We start from the raw sequence: 20,237 nt of genomic DNA, 5'->3' as shown, positions 1-20,237 counted from the left end.
CGAGTCTAAGGGTGCTAAGACTTGTATGGCTTAATATAACATAAATGATGTCTTTTACTGTAATATGTAGTAGAAAACCAATGAAAGATTTATGTTTTTGTTTTTTTTAAATCAACGTTTTATGCTTATTTTGTACTATTGGGGAGGTCATTATTTCGATGACGTCAAATATTGCACTCTGTGTCCTACTGGCGCTAACTGTTGCTATTTTTGCCAAAACACAAATTAGAAAAAAAAAATACTGATACGATGCCACATTGTGCAGCTTTTAGTTGTAATTTTCAGTCGAAGGGGAACAAGAGAAGCGATGGAAGTCTAAATACAAAATCTAAAGGCAACTTTTATAATTAAACAAAAATAGTAGAGCTCCTAAAAAAGAACCCTGTGGTGTACCATAAGAAATGGCACATATTCCAATGACACCATTCAGTTCTCAGTCTCAGATTGTTTATAACAGTATTCAATCAATGCTGAGAATGAAAACCTGAGTGAAATTATTTTAAAAAGATGAATAAAACTATATATTCTTGGGATCTAGTTACAACAACTTTTCCTAGGGGCCAAGTCATTTTAAACTGCTATGTAAAAAGTTAGCAGTGGCTTTTGATTCTAAAAGTTTAAAAGGACACTTTTGAGTGGCTGATTTTTTTCGATGATGTGAAATGGTTGCACTGCAATTTTTGGTTGTAATTTTCAGTCCAAGGGCAACAAGAGAAGTAATGTAAGCCTTCACTCCTTTCAAAGCGATAAGCAGAGGAAAAAAGATTGGGAAGATGCCTGTGGATGAATAAAACTTCCTAAAGACCTGCGTCTTTGTTGTCTCCACTTTAACCCTGATGCCTTGGAGGCTTTTATTCGACCATAGCTGCTGAAAGACCTTACAAACGGGAGAGACAAGAAATGCTAGATGCCATCCTGGCAGGATGTAAACATGTTGACGCTTGTCATGATGCCGAAGCCATTGAAGGGTGTCTCAGCGTAGATGTTACTCAATATCTGGGGCATTTAGAGTCCTTGTGGAAAAAAAATGATGGTACAGAATTTGGTTTGTTTACATGCATTACCATCATAATGGAGCCACCATAGTCCAAAACATGTATAAAACCATTTGGATTTTTTAAATAAAGTAAATCTTTCACAGGTTTTTTTATTACATGTTTCAGTAAGAGACATCATTTACGTTATATAAGAGACGTTATTTACTTTTCCTTGGGGCCAATTCATGTAAGAAGTTAGCAGTGGCTTTTGATTCTAATTGTTTAAAGGGTACTTTTGAGTGGTTGATTTTGGACTATGGGGGCTGGGGGTGCCATTATTTCAATCTGAAATGTGAAATGGTTGCACTTGGTGAGCTACTGGTGCTACCTGTTGCTATTTTTACCACAACACAACTCTGATACAAATACTGATACAATGCCATATTGTGAGGCTGTTGGTGGTAATTTTTTAGTTGAAGGGCGACAAGAGATGCGATTTAAGTCTTCACTGCTTTTCATAGCAATAAGAAGAGGAGAAAATAATGGAAACTTCCTAAAGACCTGCGTCTTTGTTGTCTCCACTTTAGCCCTGATGCCTTTGAGGCTTTTAGTAGACAACGGCTATTGAAAGAGCTTACAAACAGTAGAGACAAGAAACGCTAGATGCCATCCTGGCAGGTAAAAATGCTGACGCTTGTCAGGAGTTTCTCAGCGCAGATTTTACTCGATATCTGGGCATTTAGACTTCTTGTATGGAAAATCGATGGTACGGCATTTGGTTTAGGTTTACAGGTGGTATATCCATCACCACCTGTAAGCTCTTTCTGTAGCTGTAGTCGTTGTATCAGTATTTTATTTTCCGAATTGTGTTGTGGTAAAAATAGCAACAAGTAGCGCCAGTAACTCACTGAGTGCAACCTTTTCACGTCATAATGGTGCCCCCCATAGTCCAAAATATGTATAAAACGATGTTGATTTTTTAAATAACGTAAATCTTTCATAGGTTTTCTACTACGTTTCAGTAAGAGACATAATTTATGTTCAAATAAATAAATATATTTGATATGTGTTTATATGGGTTGATATGTGGTGTCTAAATACAAAACTAAAGATGACTTTTATAATTAAACAAAAATAGCATAGGTCCTAATATAGAACCCTGTGGTGTACCATAAGAAATGGCACATATTTCAATGACAGCATTCACTTCTTAGTCTCAGATTGTTTGTAACAGTAATCAATCAATGTTGAGAATGAAAACCTAAGTGAAATTCCTTGAAAAGAGTAAGTCTTTACTACTTTCCTCGCGATAAGAAGAGGAAAAAATGGCAAGATGCCTGTGGATGAATAAAACTTCGAATAAACGAATAAAACGAATAAAAAGACCCAAATCTTTGTTCTCTCAATGCTTGTCATGATGCTGCAGCCACTGAAGGAGTTTCTCAGCACAGATTTCACTCGATCTTCCGGGACGTTTAGATACCTTGTGGGGAAAAGCGATGGTACGGGATTTTGGTTTTATTTTCCGAGTTTTGTTGTGGTAAAAATAGCAACAGGTAGCATCAGTAGCTCACGAGTGCAACCATTTCACATAATAATAGTCCAAAATATCTATAACACAATTTTTTTTTTTTTTTTTAAATAACATAAATCTTTCATGGGTGTTCTACTTAATATTTCAGACATCATTTATGTTATATTAATCCATACAAGTCTTAATGCCCCGGGTTGTCTTTAAAAAATAAATAAAAATGAAAATAAATAAATTAACAAAATTAATAAATATATTTGATATGGGTTGATATGTGGTGTCTAAATACAAAACTAAAGGTCAATTTTATAATAAAACAAAAATAGCAGAGGTCCTAAAATAAAACCCTAAAGTGTACCGTAAGAAATGGCACATACACTCTTAAAAATAAAGGTGCTTCAGGATGCCATAGAAGAAACTTTTTGTCTAAATGGTTCTATAAAGAAACTTTAACATCTGAAGAACCTTTCTATTTCACAAAAGGTTCTTTGTGGCAAACAAGGTTCTTTAGATTATAAAAAGGTAAGCAAGAAATGGTTCTTTAAAGAACCTTTGACTGAATTGTTCTTTGTGGAACCAAAAATGGTTCTTCTATGGCATCGCTGTGAAGAAGTTTTCGAAGCACCTTTATTTTTAAGAGTGTATTTCTATGTGAAAAGATATCAGTGGCTTTTGATCCTAAATGTTTTAAAGGACATTTTTGAGTGGCTGCACTTTAAAAGACTTCCGTTTCCAGTAGTTCAATGGCTCCCCCGTGTTCTGGAAGCTAAAATGTCTTTCCTGTTCCTCGCAGTACTTGAAAAAACACACCAAGGAGGAAAGAAACAACAAAGAAAACCAACAAATGGCTGCTCAGATTTTAATCTCTGATATATAAAAATGACAACAAAATTTTACTCATGTAACAAACAATCCAAGCCACAAAGTACTGTTAATAATACCAACAAAGTAAAATATTCATTGTCAGCACATCATCAGCTTCTGGTGGTGGAGAAGCTGAATAAATTAAGTGAAAAGTGTTGAGACTCATGCAGGTTCTTGTTCGCTGTTGTTGAGTTGTGCATATTCCAGAGCTGCCTGCTGAGAAAGATGCAAACAAACTTCACAAACTAGCTTGGAGAGTCAGGATCTAAGCAAAATGTTTCATTTTAATTACCTGGTTGTCTAAATGAACACAGTTTTGGTTGTACAGCTCTTAATCATAACAGTGATGATAATGAGAATTGAAAATAATTGGTAAAATGTGCTAATTCCTAACTTTTCCTCTTTGGATTTTGTGTCACCGGAAATTTTCCTTAGAGGCTTCATATGATTGACCAAATCAGATACAATGTATTGAGATTTCTTCTGTGGTACCTATTTCTTCCACAAGAGGGCCTCCCTGTGCCAAAACTATTTGTACCCACCTACATGTGGACTTGTGTGTCTGTGTGTCAACATTGTGCGTCACTTACGCCCTCAGCCTGTTCCGAAACTCCTGCGAAAAACAAACAAACCACAGTTAAAAAAGAGCCGCAGTAAAAAATGGATGAATATTTAATAACTTCAGCCTAACTTCCTAAACCAACTCCAATCAACTCCCAAGGAAGACGAGTGTGGTGCCCGCCTTAGGCTTATCGTGTTAGTGCCATGCTAATGCGCCTGTGTAAGCAATCTGTTTCCCTCCAGATGCAGCTATTGTTTGGCAATATGTGGGCATGCCAAAACCCATTTCAGTGTGACCTCTGCTATGTTTCAGCATTGTTTCACACGCATACCGCAATGATTAGCAAGAGGTCTTGCTGTTAATCAACTAGGGAAAAGGGGCTGTGGAGTGTTTATTTGCGCTGAGGAAACAATAGCCGAGTTTCTGTGTCGGTTGGGCAGAGGAACATGAGGCTCCAGGGCCCATTGTGAAAACAGGAAGCTCTTTCCCACCAGCGCAGGAAATAGCCACCTGGCGTCTCATGCATGATGAAAACACCACAAGTTTATTAACAATGTCAGTTAGGACGCAATGTAACAATGTGTCTCATGGAGGAAAGGGCTGTCGTGCTGTAATGTGCGTGATTCAAACATCTGAGCTCACCTGGTGTGGACACCTGGACCTCTGTGTGCTGGACACTGTATTCTGGCTCTATGCTTTTCTTCACAGAATCATCTAGAAATAGAAACACATTTTTTATTAAGTCAGAATTATTTGGTATAAACTCGCAATTGGGTTTTATAAAGTCAGAATTGCTTCTGATTTTTCTCAGAATATAAACTCACAATTGAGAGAAATAAAGTTAGAATTCTGCGACAAAATGATAATTGTGAGTTTATATCTCGCAATTCATATTTTTGTTTTTCCATGAAATGCTAACTCTTTTCTCAGAATTGTGAGATATAAACTCACAATTGTGGGTTTTAAAGTCCAATTTACTGACAGATTTTTGACATAATGATTTCATCTGAAGGATTCATTGATATCAAGATCTCTGAAATTTTTGCAACTCACCTATGCTGGGATCGACTTCCTGTGGCTGAACCAGCTCAGACTCTTCATCAGTATGATCATCAGAATCTAATATAATATCAATCAGAGAGTGTCATGTGATGAATTCACATCATATTGGCATAATCCTGTTTAAAATGTGTACCTGAGCCAGATACATGTTCACTCCAAACGTTCCTGCCCATCACACAGGGAGTTCCTGTAAGGCAGAAACAAGATATCAGCAACAAACAAGATAGAAGTTTAACATCTACTGCCAGAGAAACAATCAATAAAACAAAACTTTTATTATCAATCAATATTCAAAATACCATTCAGTCATTCCCATGACCCTGAGGTCATGGGTCAATGTGCAGCTTGTATAGCAGTATAGATTTACTGTCCTCTGAAAAGAACTCAACATACAGCCATTATTGTCAAAATAGCTGGCAACAAAAGTGAGTACAGCCTAAGTGAACTTGTCCAAAGAGTCAATATTTTGTGTTAGCACCATTGTTATCTGGCACTGCCAGCTTCAGCTTCAGCTTCCTCAGCAAGGCAGTTGTCATCTTGGTGGTGTGTTTGGGATCGTTATCATGTTGGAAAACTGCAGTTCGGCCTAGTTTCTGGAGGGAAGGCATCATGTTCTGCTTCAGAATGTACAGTACATAATAGACTCAATGTTTCCCTCAAATGAACTGCAGCTCCCCAGTACCAGCAGCACTCATGCAGTCGCAGACCGTGATGCTACCACCACCATTCTTGACCGTAGGCAAAACACAGTTTTCTTGGTACTCCTCACCAGGGCATTGCCACACATGCTGGACACCATCTGAGCCAAACAAGTTTATCTTATAGTCTCATTAGACCACAGGACATGGTTCCAGTAATTCATGCTCTTGGATTGTTGTCTTCAGCAAACTGTTTGCGGCTTTCTTGTGAGCCAGCTTCAGATGAGGCTTCCTTCTAGGACAACGCCCATGCAAACCAACTTTTTGCAATGTTCAGCGTATGGCTGAGCACTGACAAGCTGACCCCTTCTACTTCTGCAACCTTTAAAGCAATGCTGGCAGCACTCATGCATCTTTTTTGAAGCCAGGTTCTGCACCTGACGCACAGAACGAATGCTCAACCCTCGACCCTTGCAAGGCCTGTTCCGAATGGAACCCCTCTTGGAAAACCTCTTTATGACCCTGACCACTGTAGTGTAACTCGGTTTCAGGGTGTTACTGAACCACTAATAGCCTTGGCTATCTTTGTGGAGAGCAACAATTCTAATTCTCAAATCTTCAGAAAGTCTTAAGGGTTTGGAATGATATGAGGGTGAGTAATTTATCCACCAAATTTTAATTACACTTCAAAAATTATTCTTGTGCAATTCATCATTATACTCAACTTATGTTGAACTAGTAATCATAAACCTCACTTGACATTAGTCTTGACAACAGCACAACAGCTTAAACAATAGCTAAATGCATTGTATTAATGTTAATATGGATTAAGACATTTGTTACCATTGAGAGCGGTGTTGTCTTCAATGTCAAGAGTAAGGCTTACTCTCATGGGGTCACCTGATTTGGGCCTTGAAGGTTTTCTGAGAAAGAAAGCATTTTCAAACAGAATGGAAAAACCTTTAGATGGTAATGTAAGGCATAACAAATGATGTAGATGTTAAACAGAAATGAAGAGGCATCTTACACTGATAACTCAGTCGCTTGCTTTTTTCGGCGTGGATGTGACATTTTCTTAAAAAAGACAGCCAGGACTATGGCGATAGCCACCAAAAGCAAGATACAGAACACTCCAATAAGAGCTTTCTTCCACAGCGCTAAACTGACTATAAAACACACAAAAAAGAGCAGAAAGAACACTTGAACACCTTAAAAACAACTTCTACAGACAGTCACTGTTAGGCAAGAAACATTACATTCTCAGGATTGCACCAAGAGGTGCTATTAGCGGAGCATTAGTGTAAACTGGATGTTTCCACTGTAAGTTTATCTTTCAGGTCAAATAACATTATCCCCTATGTCTGTGTACTTGAATAGTGTAAGCACTACAGTTAAAAAAACAATAGAAGCTCTACTATGACTCTAGTGATCAAATGCTAAATTGGTGTTTGTATTTAAAAACATACCGCCAAGTCTGGCTGGATAACTCTTTTTGGTTTCAAGGGCGGAATTGGTCGCCTCACAGTAGTAGTCGCCTCTCTGGTTTCGTTCGATAGCTCTGATGATGTGTCTTCCTTCACCACCGACCTCTTGGGTGGACAAATGGAGCATAATTCTGTTATGATACCAGGTGAAGGTGATGGGGTAAGTACCCTGTTTTACTCTGCAGATGAGGGTGAGATCTGACCCCTCTGTGACTGTTTCTTCCATCAGCTCCAGGACTGGCCTGGAAACGGGTACTAGTAGAGAGAAAAATGTGAATTCTGTTGTTATTTATGTAAGTACCATAATACTAGCCTATAAGTCTTCTAAAGTAATCTTTCAGTCATCGTTCACTGAATATTACAGGCTCAGTTGCGACTTCCTATTCAACATTTTAAATATTCAAACCGGTGCACTGTGTTCCAGTACAGCTTGTGAGAACAAATGGTGTTTGGAGTCATCGTCATGTCATGTTTTTTTTTTTTTTGAGAGATGAGATTTCTATGGAAAACTGACATTTTTCTCAGAATTGCATGATAATCTCACAATTGCAATCTATAAAGTCAGAAATGCGTAATATAAACTCACAATCCTGACTTTTTTTCAGAATTGTGTAATAATCTTACAATTGCAAGTTATTAAATCAGAATTGCGTAATATAAACTCGCAACTGAGTTATGAAGTCAGAATTGCGTGATATACTCACTATCCTGACTTTTTTTTCTCAGAATTGTGTAATAATCTCACAATTGCAAGTTATTAACTCAGAATTACATGATATAAACTTGCAACTGAGTTATAAAGTCAGAACTGCGTGATATAAACTCATAATCTTGACTTTTTTTCTCAGAATTGGATGATAATCTGGCAATTGCGAGTTACAAAGTCAGAATTGTGTGGTATAAACTCACAATCCTGATTTTTTCTCAGAATTGCGTGATAATCTGGCAATGTGAGTTCTAAAGTCAGAATTGCGTGATATGAACTCGCTGAGTTATAAAGACAGAATTGCGTGATATAAACTCATAATCCTGTTTTTTGTTTCTCAGAATTGCATGATAATCTGGCAATTGTGAGTTATAAAGTCACAGCTGAGTTACAAAGTCAGAATTGTGTGGTATAAACTCACAATCCTGATTTTTTTCTCAGAATTGCGTGATAATCTGGCAAATGCGAGTTCTGAAGTCAGAATTGCGTGATATAAACTCGCAACTGAGTTATAAAGTCAGAATTGCGTGATATTGTCACGTATCTGGTCTATCTCGTCATGAACTCTAGCACACACATTCTGGACTGCAATCCCCATAAGCCACTGCACCAATCACTGCACACAGCTGCTCCTTGTTTCCCACTGAACTGATTGCTGCACACACCTGTTTCACATTTACCCACATGCATTTAAGCCACAGACACACACACTTCCTGGCGAAGTCTTATTGTTCCTATGGTCGTAATTCTAAGCGTTTATCTCTGTGTTGGATTCTCTGTGTATGACTCTGGACTGTGTACCCCGTTGACGATTCCTGCTACCTGTCATTGCGACCATTGCCTGAGTATCGAACTGTTTACTGGATTTCCTACATTGTTCCTGTTTTCCGGTGATTATTCTGGCCTGTTGACGATTCTAAATAAATGCTGCAAATGGATCCGCACGTCTCTGACTCTCCTTGTGACAGATATAAACTCATAATCCTGTTTTTTGTTTCTCAGAATTGCGTGATAATCTGACAATTACGAGTTATAAAGTCAGAATTGTGTGGTATAAACTCACAATCCGGACTTTTTTTTTCTGAGAATTCCGTGATAATCTGGCAAATGCAAGTTATAAAGTCAGAATTACGTGATATAAACAATCCTGACTTTTTTTCTCAGAATTGTGTGATAATCTCACAATTGCGAGTTAAGTCAGAATTGCATGATATGAACTCACAACTGCAAGTTATTAAATCAGAACTGCGTGATATTTTAAATATTTCGCAATTCAGACTTTTTTCTCGCAATTGCGACTTACAAAATCAAAATTTGCGGGGAAGAAAAGACTGATATGTTCTTAATAACTCACAGTTGCTGAGAAAAAAGTCGGAATGCGAGAGGTAAACTCGCAATTGCGAAAAAAGTAAAAAGTCCAAACTTTGAGATAAAATGTTGTAATTACATACTTTTTAAAAATTATTATTATTATAACTTTTTTTTAAATTTAGTGGTGGTAACAGGTTTCCACAGATTTTAGAGGTTTGGCTCAGCGAAATTATTAGTATTATTATTATTTTTATGTGAACTAACCATTTAACAAGCTTTCATTTTGACAACAATGTTTTATTTACTGTTAGCTTGACTGATATCAATTAATCATTATTTTCGATGAATCTCCAAAAGAGACTCATGTTAAATTTGGTATGTGAATATCATTTCCTCTAGTATAAAACAAAAGTGTATTAAAAATAAAAAAGCTTGAGAGGCAATGGACTGCTTTTATAAATCATTCAGCTCTTTCAACATGACTCATGTTTCACTGGGCAAATTTACTATGCCAGAAAGGCCAGACATATGGAGCTGGTTATGTTTTAGTTTACAAATCATGCACTATGGTAAAAATGTTTTGAGGTCATAGTTTTGCACATAGTTTTGTGCAAAGAAGAACATGGAAATAAGTAAATTAATCAATAATCTGCCCGTGCAATTATAATTTGAGTGAAAAAAATACAAGGTGTTAGTGTTTTACTGCCACTAGTGTTCATTTAAGATGGAAAATGCAGTAAATTGTATGTATAGGTACATTTTTAAGTTTTGCACAAAATTGTAACTTAAGACATGTTTTTTCTAATGAGTCTATGTTGTGAAAATTTGTCACGACAAACTATAAATGGCTTAAAAACTTTCTCTGAAAGTGAAACTTTAGCTAAACAACAGTGCTTATTTCTTTTTAAGCTTTAGCTTGCAGAACAGGAATAAAATAAATGTGAAACAAGTTCAGTCATCAAAAATAGCACAGGACTCAAAGGTCCATTAGTGATTAAAGCATATATCAGCATCTAAAAATGGCATCATGCACTTCTGATTCAGTTAAAAATAGCAGAATCACAAATTTCCGTATAAAGTTGTTAGGATGTGTTCCTCTTACCTATGACTGGTGCTCTAAGGGACTCACTTTTCCTACTGAATGATGGCCCATGGTTATAAGCCTCACATGTGAAGCTGTAGATCTCTTCAGGAAAACTAATGGAGGTTATGTTAAAGATTGCCCTCTCGGCTGCCTCAACCACTGTCCTGTAAGTCATTGCAGCGTGGTTCTTCAGTAAGGAGTAGGTTATTGGAAATGTTCCATTTTCAGCCTCACACGAAACCCTGAATGGCTTACCAACAATCACCTTATCAAGAGCACGAAGGACTGGGGCAGAAACAGGCACTGGAAAAGAGAGGAGGAAAAATGAGAAGTGTGCACAAAAGAAAATGTGTTCAGTGTCAGTTGAAATAAATGTATTTGTGTTGACTCTACACTCTTAATAATAAAGGTTCTTTAGATTAATAAAATGTTTCTTCAGACTAAGAAAACATAGTTAATTAAAGAACTGTTCACTGACAAGTTTTTTTGGGGGGACTGAACATGGTTCTTCAAATTCATCACTACAAAAATCCTCTTATGGAACCTTTATTTGTAAGTATCGTCACGCTTGGGAGTGACTATATTGTTAATTTATCAAAAAGCTTTTGTTGTTACTGTGTTATAACATGTTATAACATAGAATATAGTTATAGCAGTCAGTTAGTAGTATATACAGATGATATATAGTAGATAGTATATACATGACAGATGCTTGACAAAAGCATAAACTCGTCACCTTTAGCTTTTAAATCGAGTGATGAGCTGGTCTTCTTAACTTCTTTAGCCATGGCCATACAGTAGTAATTCCCATTGGTGGCCAGGCTTGCAGTGTCATCGTATTTGGCAACCGCTGCAATCTGTCGACCATCTTTCAGCAAAACATACTTTATGTCTGCTTTTCCGATCTTCAATGAGGACTTTACAGTACAGCTGCAGGTCAAAGTGAAGCGTTCTCCTTCAAAAACCGGGTCTGGGCTCATTCTCAAAATTGGCTTTGAGAACAGTTCTAGAGAGTGAAGATGGGGTTTATAATATTCTGTAATCATGCAGGGTTATTATAGTTAACTAAAATAAAAAAAAAGGTTTGTTTAAAACCCTTTTTTGTTATGTTGCAGCCTTAGGTTAAATAACTTTTAAATAACTTTTTCCCACATTAATCTACACTCCAAACACCATAATGACAAAGCAAAAAAATGATTTGTGACAACTTTGCAAATTTACTTACATTGCATAAGTATTCATACCCTTAAGGTGGCACTTATTGAAGTTGAAGCACATTTTATAGCCTCAAGTCTCTTTGGGTATGAAGCAACAAAAGCAATCGTTGCACACCTGCATTTAGCAATTATCTGCCATTGTTCTCCTCACATCTTCACCTATCAAGCTCTGTCAGCTTGTATGGTGGAAGATGCACATTTTCATTCCAGAAATGTTTGATATGGTTAAAGCCCAGGCTGCACTTCTAAAAATAAAGGTGCTTTAAAAAGTTCTTCAGGTGATGCTATAGAAGAACCATTTTGGTTCCACAAAGAACCATTCAGTCAAAGTTTCTTTAAAGAACCATCTCTTTCCTACCTTTTTATAATCTGAAGAACCTTCTTTCGCCACAAAGAGCCTTTTGTGAAACAGAAAGGTTCTTCAAATGTTAAAAGTTCTTTATGGAACCATTTAGACAAAAAAAGGTTCTTCTATGGCATCGTGAACCACCTTTATCTTTAAGAGTGTGTGCCACTCAAGGACAGGCACATAGTTGTCTGTAAGTCACTCTTTCTCCATATAATCATGAAGCTCAACTAGAGTAACCATTAGTTTCTTGGTCACCAGCCTAACCAAGACCCTTCTCCACTGAATGCTCAGTTTGGCCATAGTTGTTCCAAACTTCTTCCATTAAGGGTAACAGAGGCTACATGCATCTGTGAACCTTCAATGCAGCAGAATTTTTTCTGAACTTCCCCATATCTGTGCTTTGACACAATCCTGTCTCTGAGCTCTACTGGCAGTTCTTTTGACTTCAGGGATTGGTTTTTGCTCTAATATGCATTTTCAGCTGTTAAACCTTTTATTGAGAGATGCATGCCTTTCCAAATGAAGTGAAGTGTTCCAGGAAAGGGTATGAATACTTATGCAATGGAATCATTATTTGTTTATTTCTAATAAATTTGTAAAGTTGTAACAAACATGTTTTTACTTTGTCATAATGATAAATTGAATGTAGATTAATGTGGACTTTTTTTTTTAAATAAACCTTAACATAATAACAAAATTTGAAAAAATAAGAGATTTGAATACTTGCGCAAGGCACTGTAAATGTAGGCCTATGCTTATTTCAACTTCCAGTTGTAAATAAAATAATGAGAATAACTAACTGAAATAAAAAAAAAACAATATTTTTAGATATAAAAAAAAAAAAGTTTTACCAACATTTAAAATGGTACCAGAAAACATATATGCTATAATATAGCAAATTATCAGTAAAAACTAAATGATAAATTACTAATTTCTTAGTTACATTTCTTAATGGTGAAAATGTATTTACTTTCCTGTCAAGTCAAGTTGAAAATTATGATTTCATAATCCACTTTAACTACAATTTTAATGCATAAATGCCATTATTAAAATAAAAAGTTACCTGCAACATTTAGTGGATAGGCTGCCCTCTTTTGCACGCTGCCTTTCTCTGCCTTGCACACATAGTCTCCTGAATCCTCAGCTTTTACTACGAAGCTGTATGTAAAAGTTGTATGTGATTTACGAAGAAGGGTGTTGCCTTTGGTGAGGTACAACTCAAGATCTGAGGGATATTGCACTGTACATGCGATCTGTACCCTGTCACCCTCAACAACATTCTCTTTGGGAGAGATACTTATTTGTGGGGTGATCACATCAAGATCTGTAAAAAAGAAAGTCCATCTCACTGTTAATGCAAAATATCATCAGCTGTGCATATTTGTGATCTATAAACACCCCTTGAAATGGCTTGATTAGTATTTTTTCCCCCTTGTGTTGCTTTTTTTTTCCCCAAAGTGAACTCAAATGATGTTCTTTAAATGTTATTAGCAGGTTTTAAGTAACATGCATATGCTGTTACCTCGTACAATAACTTTCACTGTGTTGCTTTTGTTGGAGACTCCAGCATTGGGATGCATGATAACCATATAAGTGCAGTGCAGGTAGATGTCTGTGAGCTTTTGCATGGTCAGAGTGGTCGTCGCAGAGTTGGTGCTACTAGTTTCTTTATTGACCTCCAGATTGTCCTCATAGAAAAAGAACATCAGTCCGCCCGTCTCCTCTGGTGCACTGCATGTGGCAATAATGTTATCCCCCTCAAACACGATGTCGGACTTCACTTTCAGCATAGGGACTTGAAAGCCTGCATGGGTTTAAAGACTTTTTAAACCACCGACTATAATCAGACACATATTCACAATTTCCAACATGATTTGTTAACCCCTAAATGCATACATCGGGTCTTTAGTGACCCGGGAAACTGCTGTGATATGTACCTGCAAAAAGTTCTCACAGATACGTTTTTTTTTTGTCATGAAATCAGGTAGAAATCTTTGATTTGCTCAGTGATTAACTGCAAAGCAAGTTCCTAATCAAATAGCATCATTTAATGGTGAATCCGATGACAAAGCTGTTGGCAAACAAAATACTGATTTTGAAGGTGAAGAAAATTGCAATGTTTTAAGATTGGCGTATCAAAAGGTTCAAATCCCCAATTTGATCCAGATGCTGAAAATACCTGAATGCAAACTGCTTAAAACATCCATCCAACTTCCAAGCAATAATACTATAGGCTTTGATTTATTACTGTGTAATTGTTGTTAAAATATCAGTACTGTTTTATACTATTTGGGCAATTTAGAGATCTATCTGTGTTAGATACAGTCTCTCACAAAAGTGAGTACACCCCTCACATTTCAGCAACCATTTTAGTATATCTTCTCAAGGGAAATTACTATAGAAATGAAACTTGGATATATTTTAGAGTAGTCAATGTGCAGCTTAGTATAGCAGTATAGATTTATTGTTCTCTGAAAATAACTCAACATACAGCCATTATAAGTGTCAATATATTGTGTTAGCACCATTGTTATCTGGCACTACCTTAATCATCCTGGGCATGGAATTGACCAGAGCTGCACAGGTTGTTGCTGGGATCCTCTTCCACGCCTCACGGAGCTGCTGGACTTTAGACACATGGTGCTTCTCCACCTTACACTTGAGGATGCCCCACAGGTGCTGGAGACATACTTGGCCATCACATCACCTTCACCTTCAACTTCCTCAGTGAGGCAGTTGTCATCTTGGTGGTGTGTTTGGAGTCATTATCATGTTGGAAAACTGCTGTTCGGCCTAGTTTTTGGAGGGAAGGCATCATGATCTGCTTCAGAATGTACAGAACATAATGTAATGCATGTTTCCCTCAATGAACTGCAGCTCCCCAGTACCAGCAGCACTTATGCAGTCGCAGACCATGATGCTACCACCACCATGTTTGATTGTAGACAAGACACAGTTTTCTTGGTACTCCTCACCAGAGCACCGTCTTACACGCTGGACACCATCTGAGCCAAACAAGTTTATCTTATAGTCTCATTAGACCTCAGGACATGGTTCCAGTAATTCATGCTCTTGGACAGGTTGTCTTCAGAAAACTGTTTGCGGGCTTTCTTGTCAGCCAGCTTCAGAAGAGGCTTCCATCTGGGACGACGCCTATGCAAACCGACTTGTTGCAGTGTGCGGAGTATGGCCTGAGCACTGACAAGCTGACCTTCTACTTTTCTACTTTCTACTACCTTTAAAGCAATGCTGGCAGCACTCATGCATCTGTTTTTTGAAGCCAGGTTCTGCACCTGACACACAGAATATGTGTTCAACTTTGCTGATCAACCCTTGTGTGGCTTGTTCCGAATAGAATCCATCTTGGAAAACCTCTGTATGAGCCTGACCACTGTAGTGTAACTCGGTTTCAGGGTGTTACTGAACCTCTAATAGCCTTGGCCATCTTTGTGAAGAGCAACAATTCTAATTCTCAAATCCTCAGAGAGTTCTTTGCCATGAGATGACATGTTGAACATCCATTGGTCAGTATGAGAGAATGTACTTAAAGTACCATGTCCTACTCATCATGCTCGTCAAGCATGATGAGTAGGACATGTGGCTTTGCATGGTTAAACAACATACTGCTGTTATCACTTAGGGTGTACTCACTTTTGTTGCCAGCTATTTTGACAATAATGGCTGTATGTTGAGTTATTTTCAGAGGACAGTAAATCTATACTGCTATACAAGCTGCACATTGACTACTCTAAAATATATCCAAGTTTAATTTTTTATAGTATTGTCTCTTGAGAAGATATACTAAAATGGTTGCTTTTGTGAGAGACTGTATGTGTTAGAGATCCATCTGTGTTAGATCCTTGCAGATTCATAAAATGCAAGTCAACTGTTACTCGACTACTGTTACTTTGAGAATTAAAATCAAAGTCCCTTTAAGGCAAGTCATGTCACTCGGGGGCCATCTTTGAAACGCTACTCGGGCAGGCAAGTGCGGCTCCTATCTCTTTGAATGGGGAAACATCAAATTCTCCAAAACTGTTAAGCTTACGATTAAATTTCATATTTTAAATCTCCAAAGAAATCCAACAAGACCTGCCTCATAAATATGGTTCCTTGTGCTCCAATAGCGTTAAAAAAATGCTTATTTTTCCGGCTAAATGAGCCAGTGCGCATGCCCAGTACTGAGCGCACGTCTTAGAGCGCCGATTGTTTCTATAGCAACCGGGACGTCTAACGGCAGCTGCAGTGACGCGCTGACGTTACTAATCAACGATTGGCTCTTTCACGAAGAAGGCGGGGCTTCGCTGCCATAATGAACGTTGCATTTTTCCCCATTCAAAACTATTCGAGTGACATGTCTTGGTATAGTCTTTGTTAAAATGCATATAGAGACAAAACCAAATGAATTGTGCCTCCTGACGATATATTGAGGTCCTATGAAGCGAAGCGATTGGTCTGTGCAAGAAACTGGACATTATTTACAAGATTTTTACCTGTAATTCATAGCCTCAAATCCGGGTCTTTTCCATGATCTGGTTCTTTGAGACAGTTTGTTTCAATGAATTTGTTCAAATAACTGGCCAGTTTATTTACATAATGATATGAAATGTTTTATTACATGTCTAAAGCATATAAAGTGAATCAACTTACTGTTTTACATATACCATGGGAAACCATAAAAAATTAAAATTTTGCTTCATAATACTTCAATATACCATCAGGAGCCACGGTATTAATTTTGAGTTGCCTGATGTGCTTTTTTTCCCTCAAAGTGAAGGTAGCCACTGACTTGAATTTTAAGAATAACTACAGTTCCAGGTAAATATTGCTTTATATGGACTTTAAGGCTGGATTTAGAAGGGCTCAATTATATTACTAACCTGTGACTGTTAATGACAGACTGTTGCTTGTCTTTCGCTTGTCGTGGATGTGGACCCTGCACTGGTAGCGACCAGAGTTGGACACCCTGGCTGGGGATAAAGTGCGCTCCACCACTGAGGTGCTGATATTTTTGGAGTACATCACCTGATTGTCCTGCAGGATGCTGAAGGAGTATATCAGCGGCTGGGGGAGGCTCTGACTGACATTGGCCTCACAACGCAAGACCACGTTAGTGCCACTCTCCACATTGTTAGCAGGAAGCACAGTCAGTTTCACATGATCAATGGTCACTGCTGCTCAGAAACACCCAGAAATAACAAACACACACATAAAAGAAAATATAGCTGGGTCATTGGGGTCAATTCCACGTCATAAAAAAATAAATAAATAAAATAAAACATTAATAGAGGCAACAGAATATCAATAGATGATGAAAAACCTTTTGTGTACATCTACAACTTAACCTCTTTAGTTGAAATTGCAAAACAAACATGGCAGAAGAGACAATCCTTCAGGTCCCACAAATTCTTTGGTTTTTCAGCATTTCTGTGAGTTTGAACACTTTCCAACAAAGACTGTATGATTTTGAGATCCATCTTTTTACACTGAGGACAACTGAGGGGCTCGTATGCAACTATTACAGAAGGTTCAAATACTCACTGATGATTCAGAAAGAAACACAATGTATTAAGAGCCGGGGGTGAAAACTTTTGGAATTTGAAGATCAGGGTAAATTTAACTTATTTTATCTTCCGAGAAACATGTAAGTATCTTCTGTAGCTTTTAAAGGGCAGTACTAAATGAAAAAAATATGATATTTAGGCAAAATAAGAACAATTTACACGTTGTTATACACTGTTCAAAAGTTTTAACCCCTGGCTCCTAATTCATCGTTTTTCCTTCTGAAGCATCAGTGAGCGTTTGAACCTTCAGTTCAAATGTTCAGAGCAAACAAGGGGCTCACGAAACAACTATTACTGAAAAACAACAACAACAAAAATTCAGAAAACAACACAGTATTAAGAATCAAGTGTATGTAAACTTTTGAATGGGGCCATTTTAATAATTCAATCATTATTTTCTCTTATGGACAATATGTAAACATCTTTAATGTGAAATATTCTACATGACCTTATTCTGCATCCCTAATCCTACCCAATACTTAAACTAAAAATCAGCAAATTAGGAATTTATTGAAAAAACCAGCATATGCTGGTTAGGTATGTTTTGGTGCTGGGATGCTGGTTTTAGCTGGTTTATGCTGGTCCTTTGCTGGTTTATGCTGGTCCTTTGCTGTTTTATGCTGGTCATGTTGCTGGTCAAGGACCAACATAAACCAGCTAAAACCAGCATCCTAGCACCAAAACATACCTAACCAGCATATGCTGTTTTTTTTCAGCAGGGGGAAAAGTCATAGTTAATAGTGAATAAGTGTTCCCTATTCTAAAGTGTTACCAAACTTTAATTTTTTTTTTAAAAGAAACCATCATGAAAGTATACTCTCTTTATTTACACTTAACTGGCCTTTTATTTTATAAATGATACACAATCTGCAAGTCCAGTTTTAAAGACTTGCAGTAAATGCACGGTCAATTAAACTAAGCACACTTCTTTTCACAAGGGATTGCCTTATCGGTCATGCGAGACTGAATTTGGCTAAAAAGAAGCTTTAGACATTAAGGCTACAAGAAACAACCCATCAGATGCCCCTTCTAAAGAGCAATCTTCGCTGTGTGTTTACTTAGAGCAGAACACACAGTTCTTTTCCTGAAGTCTTAAAGGAGGCCGAGAGTGTGGAAAGCAGCGGCGTTCTGAACAGAAGGAAGCGGAAGGAAGGAAATCACATAAACAAACACCAAACATTTCTCCCTCAGGAGCGCAGAGCCTGTGATTTCTGCCGTACGACTCTCAACCTGGCCAACAAACACAAGAGTTCACCGCTACACCCGTAAACACCACTAAAATCTGTAAAAACAAGGATAATCCGAAACAAAACTCAATGCTGGTAGGATGATTAGAAAATGGCAGTGTTTGTGGGTTGGAATCCGCATCCCTGATCATGTTTGAGCCTCCAATTAGACGCAGACTAAACATCTTGATATTACCCGAAGCGCAAACTTCCTGTGAGGGGCTAAACAGTGCATCCAAGCGAATCACAGATCTTCTCTGACTAAAAATACATCCAGAAAAGTCTCAGAAAAGCACGGAACTGTCACAATATTTCACTGCTCCCTTTTCCCAACTATATAAATCAAGTGGTCAGGTTAGTCTGAGGTAAAAATAACCTGGTGTCCCGAAACTGTCGTGACCAAAGCTGTTTCTCTCTCATGCAAATACAAAGTAGAAACGGAAACTAGAAAAAAGTGAATCGAGGACTTACCTGCCTGTGTGTCGACCGCTTGCCCTACAGGTGAGAGCAAAAGAGAAAGATGTGAGATTGAAAGAGGTGGGACGAAAAAAAAAGTGTCAATCACCTGTGGGAAGTATCCTTACACAGTGCGCTCAGGCTGATGCGGAGCAGGCCGAGCCAGAGAAGACACATGCTCATCCTTACAGGTGAGTGTTCATGAACGTGAAGGACACATACGCGGGCGCTGGAGGATGAGGAGAAGGGCAGAATGGTTGCACTTACCACATGGAACCGCCTTTCTTTGTTTAACGGGGATCAGGAAACGTGTTACTTCCTCAGGATGTGTGTATTTGAATGCTACGTTCGTACAGGCCCTTGGAAAAATCGCCTTGCTGTTTATGGCGGGTCTCAAAGGCGTTGTGTTGTGCTGGGCTGAAGACATCACAGCCATATTTAAGATCAAGAAGATGCTTTCTGAGGCACATCAGAGATGTGGCGTCCATTCAGTACGAACATGGTCAGTACCATGGTAGCACCCTGTTTTTAACATTTCTTGACATGTACCCTGATTTTTTTTGGATGTGTTCCACAAATCAGACATTTCCGGATATTTCTATGGTTTTGAACACAAACTATGGAAATACCACACATTTTTTCGACGTTAGTAATACAATGTTTTGGCCGGTGCTATTTTAATATTATGTATAGTATTTTGTCATTATATATATATATATATATATATATATATATAAAATCAAACAAACTATAAATACATACATGACAACATAATAAAAAAAAAAAACATGATTTTTGATGAGTTATATTTTTTTTTGCAGATAAACTAATTTTTTTTTTCTGTATTGCAATTGATGAAAATGATTTTGCAGTCCCAACATTGTTTAAGGTGTGTACCAGTATTTTGAATTAGCATTAATTTTTATATTTTAGCTCAAGTTTTAGCTATTTTTCTGTGCTTCTGTAATTTTTATTAGTGTTTTTTTAAATGTCTATTTAGATTGAATTGATTGATCCTTCAGTTTTAATTGTAGTGATTTTAGTACTTAAACTTCAAATTTTATTTTACTTTAATTTATTTTTAAGCTTTTGGTCTAATATTTAATTTTATTTAACTTTTAGTTAATTTAACTTTTTGATAGTTTAATTTAATTTAATTTAATTTAATTTAACATTTATTATTAGGCTTTTGATCTAATATTTAAT

General features: G+C 37.3%; 1 protein-coding gene across 3 annotated transcripts; it reads right to left on the bottom strand.

The window, feature by feature from the left end:
- Positions 1-3,353: 3,353 nt before the first annotated feature.
- On the bottom strand, positions 3,354-19,287 carry pecam1a (platelet and endothelial cell adhesion molecule 1a). 3 transcript variants are annotated; one of them, XM_073834430.1, is made up of 15 exons: positions 19,160-19,287; positions 19,047-19,070; positions 16,666-16,959; positions 13,308-13,589; positions 12,849-13,109; positions 10,956-11,225; positions 10,238-10,522; positions 7,101-7,373; positions 6,662-6,800; positions 6,478-6,557; positions 5,130-5,183; positions 4,988-5,053; positions 4,577-4,648; positions 3,963-3,985; positions 3,354-3,588 (listed from the first exon to the last, which is right to left on the bottom strand). In XM_073834430.1, the coding sequence occupies exons 1-15, from the start codon at positions 19,212-19,214 to the stop codon at positions 3,535-3,537; spliced, it is 2,232 nt and encodes a 743-aa protein (XP_073690531.1). In that variant the 5' UTR covers positions 19,215-19,287; the 3' UTR covers positions 3,354-3,534. The 3 variants fall into 3 exon arrangements, with proteins under 3 accessions (XP_073690531.1, XP_073690535.1, XP_073690542.1); XM_073834434.1 differs by having other exon boundaries at positions 3,354-3,585; XM_073834441.1 differs by having other exon boundaries at positions 3,471-3,588; positions 3,915-3,985.
- Positions 19,288-20,237: the final 950 nt, after the last annotated feature.

This window comes from Garra rufa, chromosome 1, assembly GCF_049309525.1.
Source record: "Garra rufa chromosome 1, GarRuf1.0, whole genome shotgun sequence".
NCBI lineage: Eukaryota > Metazoa > Chordata > Actinopteri > Cypriniformes > Cyprinidae > Garra > Garra rufa.
The sequence above is the reverse complement of the archived record's forward strand: the minus strand, read 5'-3'. Positions and strand labels throughout refer to the sequence as shown.